A 13357-nucleotide genomic window follows, 5' to 3' on the forward strand; every position below is an offset into this window, starting at 1 on the left:
TGCACATAGAAGTCACGTTGGCATCGGCACAACCAATGGCATGTATCCTTGTTACAATATCCAGCTATATGACGCGTGCAAAAGACAGTCACTGCTGTATTAAGAGACTTCACACAGACTCAACGCGGTGGTTTGCTGGGGACAGACCGACCTGGCGCCGCCATACCCCTCTCTACCAGTTCTTGAGGTTCCAAATGAGCTTCTGCTTGAACGACATGGCCTTGTACGCGGCCTCCTCCTCCTCGTCATCCTCGCAGTCCCAGAACTCGCGGCCACCGCTCGAGAGGTCCATCTCGTCGACGCGGACGTAGCTCGTCTTGCGGACAAACTTGTACCCAAAGTATCCGATGATGTAGACGGGGACGGTGATGTAGTGGGTGATGAACGACTTGTAGTCGAAGGGGTGGAAGAAGGCGTCAAAGCCCTTGAAGATGGCGATGAGGACGGTGAGGACGAGGCAGCAAATGGCGTAGTAGGGCTGGAAGGGCGCCTTGTAAGGCAGCGTGTCGCGCGAGATACCCTGTGCCTTCATGCCGCGCATCATGGCAATGTGCGATGCGAGAATCGAGATCCACGACAGCGCGCCGCAGATGGTGACCGAGGCGGTAAAGTAGTTGAAGATGGTCAGGCCGTCGTTGGACGCGACGAGGTAGGCGAGACACATGAAGCAGCCGGTGAAGATGAAGGCCACCCATGGGACACCGCGCTTGGTGCAGCGCGTAAAGATGGCGGGCGCGTTGCCGTCGCGCGCCATGCCGTACAGCGTGCGCGAGGCAATGTACTGGTCCGAGTTGGCGGCCGAGATGGTGAAGATGAGGATGCACGCGTTGATGATCGAGGGCAGCACCTTGATCTTGGCCTCGACAATGGCCACGACCCACGGCGAGGCGGCAGCTCCGCCACCGGTACCCTTCTTGACGGCGGCCTGGAGCGCCGGGCCCGACGAGTCGACAATCATGCCGACGATGAGGATACAGAAGATGTAGAAGAACAGGATACGGTAGAAGGTCTTCTTGATGGCGGACGGGACCGTCTTGCGGGGGTTCTTGGCCTCACCGACAGTCACACCGATGAGCTCCGTGCCCATGTACGCGAAGAGCGCGAGCACCCTGGCAGAGGTCAGCAGTTGAACAGCCACGCCCAAAGAAACCTACAGTGCGTTCACAAAGCCCAGGAACTCGCCCATGGCCCCGGTCTTCTTGTATGGCTTGAAGGCCTTGCCATCCTTCCAGTAGTGGAAGCCGAGGCGGGGTTGAGTGGAGACACCTCCGAGGTCGATGATGAGACCGAGGATGATCAGGCCGGTAAGGGTAATGATCTTGATCAGCGAGAGCCAGAATCTGGGGTATTGGTTAGCCACTGTTTGTTTCTGAAGGAAGCGGAGCACGTCCGTTCATGCGGGAAGCGTATGGATCGGTGTGATGGGTGGGTGGGTGGATGTTGTAGGTTGAGATTGTAGAAACAAAAAGGACCCATATTCCTCCGCCACAAATGTCCGGTACTCACTCGACCTCTCCGAACCACTTGATACCGAGGCAGTTGATGGCGACGACGAAGCAAATGAGGATAGTGACCCATGCGGCACCGTTAATTTCCGCGTTCCAGTAACGGATGACGAGGGAGCCGGCGACAATCTGGTTGGGCGACAGGAAGAGGTACTTGCAGAGGTAGACTGGAAACGTGACGTCAGTTCTTGATTCTTGTCGTGTGGCTTGCTCCAAAACGCCCCTCACTCACCGAGAGCCGTGCAGAATCCATAAGCTGGGTCAACGCAGCGAGTGGCGTGGCCGGCGAAACCCTTCTTGGAAGGGAACTTGGTCGACATTTCACCCAGCGAAGTCATGACGCCGAAGCAGCTGGAGATTCCGTCAGCGCCACATTCGATTCGATTCGATTTGAGGTCTGGCCGTTCTCCACTGTCCCCTTGTCCACGGCCCACACCGTATCGTGCCCTATCGGTACAGCGACACCAGGATGGGCCACGGCGGGATAGCCGCGATCAAGACACCACCAAGCTCCACCCGGTACGGGGTAGAGCGGCTGGGTTCTTTTGTCTCTTTTGGCTTTCGGCCCCTTCTTCGGCACCCCGACGCGTTTGCACACTTACACAGCACCCATAACGATGTAGGCCAAAAACACCGATGCGGGGCCGGAGCGCGCAATCGAGGTTCCACTGCCTATCACGAGACCTGTGCCTGAGGAAGTGTAAGTAATCGCGCGTGCCAAGACTCGACCGCGTGGAGAACGGTGTGGCCGCGATGAGCGGACCGGCGCTGGACGGAATTACACCGCCACTTCAACGCCAGCTCAACCACTATGGGTGCCACAGTCTCCCAGTGCCACTGGCCACCACAAAAACTACTCACCAATCGCACCACCGATGGCAATCATGGAAATCTGGCGGGGCTTGAGACTACGGTGGGTCTCCTCGGCCTTGGGCTCGATGACCTCGACGGTGACGTCCTGGGCATACTGATCTTTCTCGTGGTCGTAGAGGGGGTCGCCCGTAAAGTGGTTCTTGTTGTCGTAGTGAGACATGGTCTAGTGGGGGTCTGTGGGGGAAGAACGCGCGGGGTCTGTGCTGTGTTTCCGTTGCTCTTTATGCCAACGGCCAAGAGCTTCCAGCTGATAGCTGTCACTCGCTACCGAGAGGCCCGAAGAGAGCCGCCAGACCCGGAGACTCGCGGCTAACGCACCAGTGGCCAGTGGCCAGGCGAGAGAATGGCATGGGGGGGGGGGCCCAGGACCAAGGCACACGACACAGCGGCGTCCACTGTCACTGGATCACTGGCGGCAGATACCGCCCGTGTTTGATGGTTGCCCGCAGAAGCGCGGCTCCTCGTTGGCAGGTCACGGCGGATATGTGGAGACTTCCTTCCATGTTCAGCGCGGCCCAGCGCGTGGTGCGCGTGTCCTGAGAGGCCTCTGGGTCCCCTGCTCGCAGCCCCTTTACCCCAGCCCAAAGTGACATACGGGCGATAGGAGGTTGTCGTATGACATCTCACGCGTGTGGCTGCCATGCTGCTCGACACCTGATCAGTGTGCACAGTGCCAAGAGGCAATCAGGGGCGCTCAAACCCACTTGGCCTACGTCAATGCGTTAGCTCGTTAGTCTGATCTGTGGAGTGCATGCGGGCAAGCGGAGCATGAAGGTCTGGCGTAAGCTCTGGCGTAAGCTTTGGTGCGTAAAGCGCTGGCGTTCCGCTCGTATTGCGCTTTGGCCCAGAGAGTCCCTGCGTGTGGTCGCCGCATGCAAGCGCTTTTCTGGGCCTGCCAAGAGTGGGCGCGTGAGTGGCTTGGGCGATGTGGGAAGGCTCCCACGGCAGTCGTGGCGGCTCTTCAGGTGGACCCAACGCCGGTTCCCCGTCCAGAAACCCGCTACTGTAGAGTGCCGGTGTGATCGCTCCGAGAGACATTGGCATCCCGCGTAACATGCGACAGCGACAGCCTGCCTCTTGGACGGCTGGTCTACACATTCCCCGAGGCTGGGGACAACTACTGGACATCGGTAGGCTAAGCATTGTAGGTACGGCCAACACAAAGGCAAACTGCGCAGCCTTGATGCATCCATGTGGGCAAGTGTGCATCCCCCGAGCAGAGTGGGCTCGGTTACACGAGTTGTCTTGGCATTCTGGGGGATGGGATATACCACTGGCCCCGCTTAGGCTTATCTGCAAACATTGCGGGTCTCGTTTCCACGTAACCGACAAATTCGAATATGTGAGGGCCATGGGCCATGCTAGGAGTGCTGCGCTCGCTCGAGCCCACCCGGAGATCCCGGCCCATGTCCCGCAAACCTAGTTGGACGTCCACCCTGCCACTGCCCATGGTGTCCCGGTTGGATCGGCCGTTGGCGTCGTCGTTGGCTCTCTGTCCCTCTCTCCCGTCAACTTTCCCTCCTCCGCTCGGTCTCGCAAAGGGTCTCAGGCGTCGACCCCGTTGTCCCACTCCCGAAAGTTGAGCCCCAAGCCCGTTAGCCGAGTTGTTCTTAGACTTGTTGTTGGATGATCGTCCAGGTCCAGAACGTGGCTCCGGGCCGAGGACGCTGGCGGACGTCTGACGGTACTTGTTACGTGAGATATGACGGCACCCACGGAGCACCTTGTTCGGAAACAGGTCAGCATCGGTTGCACGATCGGTATGACTGGAAACAGGCCGACATCACTTCGCGGCTGCGGTCAGGAAACATACGAAATGCCAGAAAACGACCCACAACTCCCCGCGGGGCTCAACATGATTCGAAAAAACAGCTGCTCACTCGATGGGCACCTTGCGGGCATGGGCACTACGGTGCCCTGCGTGCAGCCCACCAAAAGGGCCTGGTGTTGGCCAAACCTGAGTCCCCAAGAACCCACTCTTCCACTGCCCATTTTCGTTCTTGTATCGCCTGACGGTGGATTCTCTTTTCACAAAAGTGGGGAAATACGGCCCCGTACTTAAGGAAATCGCCTGCCAAGCCATATCCACCCTCGAGGGCTGGGTTGCACTTCCCTCACGCTCCAGAGAGCGATCGCGCGGACGGACGGACAGACGGGGGCCGGGTTGGAGTGGGTTTTGCGAACAACTCTAGTCCACTCTGTCTGTGCCACATGAGACCCAATCAACTGCATCACCACAATCATCACCTGCTGCCAAGAAAACAGTGCGAGAGATATGGGCAGACGCAGCTTGTCCGTTTATCATGGCTATCAAGCACGCCAAGACAGCCGCCAGATTACCGTCGGACGCACGTGAAGCCATGCAGAAAGAAGTAGGCGGGCCGTGGGTGGATGGATGGCAGACGATAGACGATAGGCGGTTGTCGCGTCCGAGACATGTGGTCCGCCAACATGTCTACACGCGCCCAACAGTTTGGGAACGATCGGACACACGAGGATCGACAAGGAATTTGATCCGGACAATGGACGCCGAATGCCGTTTCAAACGCGCGCGCGCCTGTGGGTTACAGGCTGGCAGGATGTGGGCTACGCCTATTCCGCACGCCTTGAGTTCGGCGGTTATGAAATGCCGCGCGTGTCCGTGAGTGTGGCATATTGGACAATGAGATCCGGGGCCATCAACGTTCAACCCCTGGTAACTGCCGCCGGCTGTGTGTCACGAGTGTGGCACCGCCGATCGCGTCATTGGTTGATAATAATCCGAATGGCCGTCGACGTCGGCCCCGAACGGCGCCGATTTGGGGCGGTGGTGGCACTGTTCAAAGCAACATGGTAGCGGTCTGCGCGTCTACATTGCCGGCGCATGAAATACAGAAGAGACAGGACGTTCCCACTGCTGGTAAACGTTATGAATGGAAGCACGCGGCATCGATGACGAGCACACGGGCATGGTCGACTGTGCGCGTGACGTGTGCGCTAACCACAGGTCTTGGTCCGAGCCGGTGCATCAATAGCAACATGGTAATGAGCATCCCGCGGCAAGACCGCGGTCTCAATACAACTGTTTAGGTCCGGGTGGCGGTCCGGAGGGGGCTTTATGTTTTTTATTTATGGGGGCGCCGGATGATTAGTATTATTCGCGCAAATTCCGGGTTGTTTCGTCGTTTGTCCACTTCTTCATCTCCCTAGTCGCGCGACCCAACACACCCGTCCAACCCAACACACCCGTCCATTACCCATCTCTCCATCGCACACTCCCACTCCCTCTCTGCCGTAAACCCTCACCCGTTGCACCTGGCAGCTAGCCAAGCTCTCTCCGTTTCACAATGGACGCCGCCGACCACCCTCACCCGCTCGCGGCCCTCCCGCCAGGCCACTTCCTCGCGCTGCCCCCGACCTTCTCCAACGACCCACGCACGTCGCTCACTACCGCATCCCACGCTGCACCCGGCCTTGCGCCCAACGTCGCCTCGCTCGCCGCCGCCGACTTCGATGTCGATGTGCGTACCGGTTTTCTCCCGCCGACCGCCAACGTGACTCGCCTATTTGCTCCGTACGATGTGTGGGAGGACGCGCTGGACGCTGCCCGCGGCGCTGGCCCCGGCGATGGCCTGAGGCTCGGCGGCTGTGGCAATGGCAAGCGTGAACAGGCATGGCGCGAGGCCGTGGCTGCCATCGGCGTGCTGCCGACCGACCAGCTCGACGACCTGCCGCACCTCCGTCGCGCCCACCTTGTGCTTGCCTTCCTGCTGCACTTTTACGTCCACTCGTCGCCACCAAAGTCGCACGCGACCCCCGCAGAGGTTCCCCCCTCCATCTCTGTGCCACTGCTCGCCATCTCCCCGCTCGTCGGTCTGCCTCCCATCCTGACATATGCCGACACTGTGCTGTGGAACGTCCACGCGGCCGACAAGTCGCGCCCGACCAACATGGCTTCCAACCCCCCGGCCACCACCCTTGGCAGCTTTACCAACACCAAGTCTGAGGCTGGGTTCTACCTCGTGTCGGCCGAGTGCGAGGCCGCCGGCGCCGCTGCATTGGCGCTCATGCGTCAGTGTCTCGACGAACTGTTCCTCGCCGACGAGCTGGCCCTCCGCCGTCTGACGGTCTACCTGCGCCAACTGGCCGTCCAGATCGACCGCGTGGGCGACATTACGCTGCGCATGATGACCGAGGTCGACCCAGAGGAGTTTTACCACCTCATCCGACCATGGTTCCGTGGCGGAGATGGTGACGGGCCCAACTCGCCCGGATGGATTTTCATGGGGGCCGACGAGCACGCCCTTTCCGAGGCGGAGAACAAGCTTGCAGGCGACAACGTCGTGGGGCGCAAGTTCTCTGGGCCCTCTGCAGGCCAGAGCTCCCTCGTGCACGCATTCGACATCTTCCTCACCGTCGACCACGCACCCCGACCCGACGAGGAAACCGGTCCGGTCCCCCTCGCGACTGGCACTGCCACTGCCGCAGTTGCCGCAAAGTCTCCGGCTGGTCCCGAGACTTCAACTCCGGCCACGGTGATTAAGCTCAACGCAACGCCGCTGCGCGCAGGTACCAACGACGAGGCGTCCCCCGCATCGGAACACCCACACCAACAAAAGTCTGGCGTGGTGGAGGCCACGTTCTTGCAGCGCATGCTGCAGTACATGCCCCTGCCGCACCGTACGTTCCTCCTGCACCTGTCGTCGCACCCAACCCCCTTGCGTGACCTCGTCATCAAGCGCGCCGACACGCACCCGGCCCTCGCGGCCGCATACGACGAGGCCCTGGCCGCCCTCCGCAGGTTTAGGGACAAGCACATGCGTGTCGTGTCGCGCTTCATTGTCCAGCAGGCCCGCCGGGCGCCCTCGGACCGCATCCGCGCCTTGCTCGGGGACGCGCGCGAGGCAGAGGAGATTGTAGAGGTCGAAGTGGACGGCCTCAGGGGTACCGGTGGCACACCACTCATCCGCTTCCTCAAGCGGTGCAGGGACAACACTAGCCGTGCCATGGTCACCGAGCAGTAGTAGACACCAAAAAAAAAACACTCCATTAAAACGGATCTAGATGGCGTAGAGAGGATGGGTAGACAGAGGAGGAGGAGGAGGAGGAGAGAGGGGACCGGTTGTATCATAGTCCTAATTAAATGTCAATTTTGTGTGAGGTTTTCGGACATGACTCTCCATCATCTGCAGCGTTTGTTACACAATTGAAAACTCTGCTGCATACACATGACGTCTTGCTTGCGCGTGTTATACACATGCTCTCTGGCTCGTACATGATTGGCTTTGGGCCTAGGTGTAGCGCTGGACCACGACCGCGTTGGCAAGCTTGGCCTGCTCGATCGTTTCGCTGTCGGGCAGCTCGCGGCTGGGGAACGTCGTCTGGAGCACGAATGGGCGGGGGTCTGGGCGTGATCTGGACTGTCAGTTACAACCGCCCGTGCCATAACTCACGCAGCGACGAATCCGCGAATGTCGGCAACAGTGTGGTCGAGGTTGACACGCGCGACGAGGCTGTTTGTCAGTTCAACGTTCTAACGTGGCTCGGTAAAACTCACCGAGTGCCGTCACCAAGACGGACTTGGACGCTGGCAGCGGGCTTGGAGGGGTCGAGCTGGATGCTCGCGGGCACAGCGGCAGGCGCGGCTGCAGCAGGGGCAGCAGCTGGAGCAGCAGCACTGGACGAGCTAGCCTCGGGCTGCGCAGATCCAAGACGGTTACCGCCGCCCTCGAATGCGCGCATGGGCGCCTTGGCTGGGGGCTGGTAGGCTTCGTGGGTACGCTGCTCGACGACGACCTGGACGGGCTGGTCGAAACGGACGTTCCAGAGCGAGGCGGGGGCACGGCCCGACTTGATAGCGTTAAGCAGGTCCTGGGATCCAGGAGCGTCGTAGGCGTAGAGCTGGCCGTCCTCGATGCTGAAGCCGTTGGACCAGAAGGTAAGACGACGCTCGACGGGCTCTTCGTCGCCCATCTCCTCGTCAGAGTCTTCCTCCTCGTCATCGTCATCCTCGTTGTCGAACGCGCCGGGGATGCGGCGCTGGGAGCGCTGAGGGCGGCCGCCGACCGAGACGCTGGGAGTCTCGTCGTCGCCGAGCGTGTTGCCCGAACCCCACTGGTACGAGGGCTGGCTGGCGGCAGCGGGCTCCTGGGGACGTTCCGAGGCCCTTACTATAAGCTAGATTCACCAATACCCCGTCGACAGACTCACTCGCGTGCCTGCTTGAGGATATCATCGACGAGCCCACGCCCACCGCGGGGCGCGTCTCCGCCGCTACCGCCGGCGCGGCGATCAGGCTCCTGGACAGCGAGGCCGCTGCGCTCGCCACCAGCGTAAAGCTCGTTTCCACGGCGTTCAGGCTCCTCGTCGTCCGAGTCTTCCGCGGCATGAGCTTGAGCGTTCTGTTGTCAGCCATGTTCTCTAGCGTTATATGTAGCTCACCATGCCGTCAATGGTCGCAAACTGGTTACGAGCAGGACGGCCCCAGCCGGCAGGGAGGGCATCCGCCGGCGCGCCAGAGAGTGTACGTGGGCCGCCGGGGTTGGCGTCAGCGGAAGACGCGGCGAGGGCGGCGTCCAGGTCGTCTTCGTCGTCTTCCTCGAGGCCGCCAGCGGCCTGGGCAGCAAAGAAGTCCTCGAGTGCGCCCTGTGGCAACGGTCAGTGGGAAGCGCGGATGGGGACGGTGGCGAGGGGAATGAAGAGGAGGCTCTCTACCACTGGTGAATATATCGGAGCCGCACCAGAGCAAGAGACACCTGGGCAACTGTCGCTGCCGTCCTCCCTCCGCCCGTCACCTTCCTTCTCATCCCACTCACCTCGAGAGTCGCGCCATCACCAAGGAAACGCGCGGCATCCGCCGGACTCGCCTGCGTGACAGCCACAAAATGGTCAATGTCTGGTACTCTGTCAGCTTATCCCGTACTTCTCACAGCTCACCCTGCTGCGTGGGGTTGAGGCCGGGCATGGTGGTGAATGGTGGTAAATGGCGTGGAACAAGGAAGACAACATGGCCAGTCGAGGTGAGGTGTGCGTCATAAGCAGCAAACGCGCGTCGCCCACGTGTATGTCACGTGACTTTTTACTTCGATCTCCACCAACGGCCATCAGACAATTTCAGAGGGGTCAACGTGTACAGTACAATGGCGTTCCACAGAGGTAGAACCTCGTGCGGCTGCTGCAAGTCGGTGCATATCACACAACCCCCCACTCTCAATACAAGATACATGGCTATCCTTTACTGCTCGCCCTTGAGGTTCTGGACGGCGGCGTGGAGGACGGGCGACGACTGGCGGCTGGCGCGCTGGGCGAGCACTTCCCTACGGGCCAACGAGGCCTTGTTGAGGACGTCAAGAGTGTCCAGGGTCGACTCCCAGTCGATGCAGGCGTCGGTGATGGAGACACCGTACTTGAGGCCCTCGCGGCCCTTGTCCGACGACTGTTTGCCCTCGGCAAGGTTGGACTCGATCATGATACCGGTGATGCCAAGCTCGCCCTCGGCGATCTGCTCGGCGACAACGGCGGCGACCTTGGGCTGGTTCCTGTGGTCCTTGTTCGAGTTGCCGTGCGAGCAGTCGACCATGACCGAGGCGTGCGAGTCGGGGTTCTTCTTGCGCATAGTCTCCAGCGCCTTTTGCACGTGCTCCTTGGCAAAGTTGGGGCCACCCGAGCCACCACGGAGGATGACGTGAACATCGCGGTTACCCGAGGTCTTGACGATGGAGGCGTTGCCCTGGCTGTTGATGCCCAAGAAGCAGTGCGGGTGGTTGGCGCTCTGCATGGCGTCAATGGCCACAGAGACGGAACCGTCGGTGCCGTTCTTGAAGCCAACGGGGAACGAGGCTCCCGAGGCAAGCTCGCGGTGCAGCTGTGACTCGGTGGTGCGCGCACCAATGGCGCCCCAGGTAATGAGGTCACCGATGAACTGGGGGGAGATGGTGTCGAGCAGCTCGCAGCCGACGGGCATGCCCATCTCGTTGATCTCGCAGAGGAGCTGGCGAGCCATACGCAGACCCTTGTTGATCTGGAACGAGCCGTCGATATCGGGGTCGTTGATCAGACCCTTCCAGCCGACAGTGGTACGGGGCTTCTCGCTGGGAACAAGCGTCAGTAAAACATTGCGATACAACCCGGCTCGACTGCTCCCTTGGGCACAGAGCATGACATGAACGCGGCGGTGGGGCAGGCTGCCATGGCACTGTTTCCGCGTTCGCCTGCGCAGTACCCGAGGTCCCAAACTCCAAGAAAACTCACAAGTAGACACGCATCACAACCTCGAGACCACCCCAGCGACCGTCCTGGACCTGCTTGCGCAAACGCGAAGCGTACTCCTTGGCCTGCTCAGTGTCGTGGATCGAGCACGGTCCCACAATGACCAGCAAGCGGTCCAGGGGGTCGGTTCCCTTCACGATGGAGCCGGCATTGCGACGCGAAGCCGAAATGGTCTTGGCGGCAGTGGCGGGGACGGGCAGGTCGTGACGCAGGAGCGCGGGGGGGATGAGGGGGTCGTACTGTGAGGATGATTAGATCGTGCACTGCGACTGGAGGGAGATGCAAGGGGGTGGGGGGGAGCGAGCTGGCTCGTCTGCGGAGATGTTCGCTCGTGGGCCGAGCAATAGCGAGAAGGAGCCAGGGGTTGTGATGCAGGTTTTTCTAGCAGAGACTCACGCCGGTGACCTTGTTGTCGTCAAGAGGACGGTTGCGGTCTGGGGACTGGGTGGAGACTGGCATTTTTGTGTGAGCGATGCGGGGTGGGTGTGTGGTGTGGTGTTTTGCGGGTTTGGAAGATGAAAAGAAAAACCCAAAGGCTGGAGTCGGGTCTTTTGGCGCTGGCAAGCAAGCGCGCCGATTGCCGGCGAGATCTGAGCGCGCGCGATCCGACTCGAGTCGTTGGGTATGACGGTGGAACCGCGTCACTATATCACTGGCTGGCCAGTCGCATTTTGGCTAATTCGTCCCGACTCAAGTTCAGTCTCTTCTCCCGGCCAAACCATTTGGGCTATTAACCGCAAACAAAAGGATTATCCAGCTAGATGGCATCGAAACACATAGTCACAACAAAAAAAAAGATCGATATCTGCTCTTCTCCCTCTCTGCATGGCAGACCCAGCATTGCACCACACACTGCTCTCACGCCTGCCCGTAAAAGTAATCCACAAACGGTTTCAGGCGCAGTCCCAGAATGTTAACCACAGGCATCGTCGTATTCTGCGGGTTTGCTGTTAGCTTTTTCCCTTGGCAGACACGTGTCCCAGTTCTGCTCCCTCATCTCCACAGGGTTCGACCAGGGTCTAGCACTCACCACACGACTGTCGCTGCCTCCGACCACCAACTCTGCCTTTTCGTCCTCGACCCAACCGAGGACACTGGCATAGATTTGACGACGAGCACGCTGGCGCTCTTCCTCGCTCGCCCAGCCCCCCTCCGGCTTGGTAGGATTGACGGGCGGCAGGCCCTTGGTGTCGTCGAACGCGGCCGCCTTGGCAGCCACTGACGTCGGCGAGTGGTTGAGCCTGTGCTGAGCGATTGACAGGCCAGAGAGGTTGTTGCAGGTGTGGTACAGGTCGGGACGTTTGAGGGGCTTGTCACGCAGGCCACCAGTAGCTCCGGGCTCCTTCTGGGCGGCAAGGAGGATGTATTCTTGCAAAGCCACCCTGTTGAAGAGATGGTGCATGGCCTCTTCGTCGGCCCACTCGTCGTTACCGTCGTCGTCGACAATGGCGATCTTGGCCGACGTGTCGGCGTGAAGTGCGTCTTGGCGGCTCTTCTCGCGCTTGAGAAGAGTTTCCAGGACGGGGAATCCACCGCCGACCCACCATCCATAGCACCCATCAACTAGCTTGTTGGAGCGGCCACGGAATCCACCAGCCTCACCAGCCTCGCCTTGCATGAGGGCCGACCAGCGCACCGCCGACGCAACATCGATGGGCGCCGGGAACGAGGGGGCGAGGGAGGCCAAGGGAGCACCGTCGGTGGGGACGATGGAGGACAAGAGAAAGTGCGATGCAAGTGAACACGACGTGTATCCGCCGTGCGCTTCGGCCATGGCTGCGCGAGTGGTCGACTCGGTGGGATCGTCATAAGGTCCGACACCAAAGGCCCATGTCGAGCATGCAAATCCTCCCTCGTACGTCTGACATGCGGCGATAAACTTGTCCACGTTGTGGACAAGCTCGGGGGTAATGATGTCGAGGAGCGTCGCCACTACCAAAAGGCAGTATGTGCCACTGGCGGTTAGCTTGTAATACCCTGGGAGTGACCCACCGAACATCAATCTCTCCACCATCGCACACGACAAAGCCGCCGTCAGGACGCTTACAGCGCATGAAGAAGTCGTACGTCTCCTGCCTCATTGCTGCGACTCGGTCCCATCCGCCCGTGGCCGATGCGTTGCCCACGATCGCGAGTGAGCAAACCGAGGCGTACGTCGGCAGCAGATGGGGAAGGTGCGAGTTGTTGGCGCCGCCGGCAAACCCGCCTGCAGGGGACAGGTAGGCCATGATGGTGTTGATTGCACTGTCTTGTCAGCTCAGAGACAGGCGATGTAAGCTCACCGATCCTTTGTCCCCTGGTCGAGCGCGACGCCCAACAGGTCCAGGCTGTGGACGGTCCAGAACATGAGCCACGGCTTGCTCGCGTCCAACGAGACATAGGCCGACGGCAACCTGAAAAAGGTAGAGGCTAGGAACTGGGTGTGCTCGGCTTTGCGAAGCGTTGTACCGCCATCAGTCATGAGTGCCGGCGGCTGGCTGTCGAGGACGTCCGTGATGGCGCCCTCTGTGTCGCGTTGCTCAAAGATGGTGCCCGTGTCGACACCATCGCTGGGTGCGGGAATGTGCGGGAGAGTGAATATGGAAGGGTATGCGGCGCCCATGGCTGTGTATGTGTGTAGTAACGCGTGAGAGAGAGATGTGTGTTGTATGAGTGATGGTGATGGCGGCGGGGGTTGTCAGTTGACGGCTCGTTATTGTTCACTGCGAGGCCCGTTGGCACACCTCCACCGG

At 60.4% G+C, this 13357-nt stretch overlaps 5 protein-coding genes across 5 annotated transcripts; 1 reads left to right on the forward strand and 4 right to left on the reverse strand.

Annotated features, from left to right (window-relative positions):
* Positions 1–172: 172 nt before the first annotated feature.
* On the reverse strand, positions 173–2538 carry EHS24_002279 (uncharacterized protein; the record flags this gene model as incomplete). The annotated part of the gene is made up of 6 exons (XM_028618022.1): positions 173–1109; positions 1155–1340; positions 1507–1672; positions 1738–1952; positions 2108–2195; positions 2367–2538. The coding sequence occupies 6 exons, from the start codon at positions 2536–2538 to the stop codon at positions 173–175; spliced, it is 1764 nt and encodes a 587-aa protein (XP_028473700.1).
* Positions 2539–5704: 3166 nt separating this feature from the next.
* EHS24_002280 (uncharacterized protein) lies at positions 5705–7381 on the forward strand (the record flags this gene model as incomplete). The annotated part of the gene is made up of 1 exon (XM_028618023.1): positions 5705–7381. One exon carries the CDS (start codon positions 5705–5707, stop codon positions 7379–7381), a length of 1677 nt encoding a protein of 558 aa, XP_028473701.1.
* A 267-nt stretch (positions 7382–7648) lies between these two features.
* On the reverse strand, positions 7649–9321 carry EHS24_002281 (uncharacterized protein; the record flags this gene model as incomplete). The annotated part of the gene is made up of 7 exons (XM_028618024.1): positions 7649–7772; positions 7811–7870; positions 7915–8523; positions 8568–8758; positions 8799–9002; positions 9173–9252; positions 9294–9321. 7 exons carry the CDS (start codon positions 9319–9321, stop codon positions 7649–7651), a joined length of 1296 nt encoding a protein of 431 aa, XP_028473702.1.
* Positions 9322–9591: 270 nt separating this feature from the next.
* Positions 9592–11084, reverse strand: EHS24_002282 (uncharacterized protein; the record flags this gene model as incomplete). Its single annotated transcript, XM_028618025.1, has 3 exons — positions 9592–10447; positions 10608–10864; positions 11022–11084. 3 exons carry the CDS (start codon positions 11082–11084, stop codon positions 9592–9594), a joined length of 1176 nt encoding a protein of 391 aa, XP_028473703.1.
* A 399-nt stretch (positions 11085–11483) lies between these two features.
* Positions 11484–13227, reverse strand: RAM1 (CAAX farnesyltransferase (FTase) subunit beta; the record flags this gene model as incomplete). Its single annotated transcript, XM_028618026.1, has 4 exons — positions 11484–11561; positions 11656–12580; positions 12618–12869; positions 12908–13227. 4 exons carry the CDS (start codon positions 13225–13227, stop codon positions 11484–11486), a joined length of 1575 nt encoding a protein of 524 aa, XP_028473704.1.
* Positions 13228–13357: the final 130 nt, after the last annotated feature.

This window comes from Apiotrichum porosum (assembly GCF_003942205.1).
Source record: "Apiotrichum porosum strain DSM 27194 chromosome Unknown scaffold_12, whole genome shotgun sequence".
Classification (NCBI taxonomy): Eukaryota; Fungi; Basidiomycota; class Tremellomycetes; order Trichosporonales; family Trichosporonaceae; genus Apiotrichum; species Apiotrichum porosum.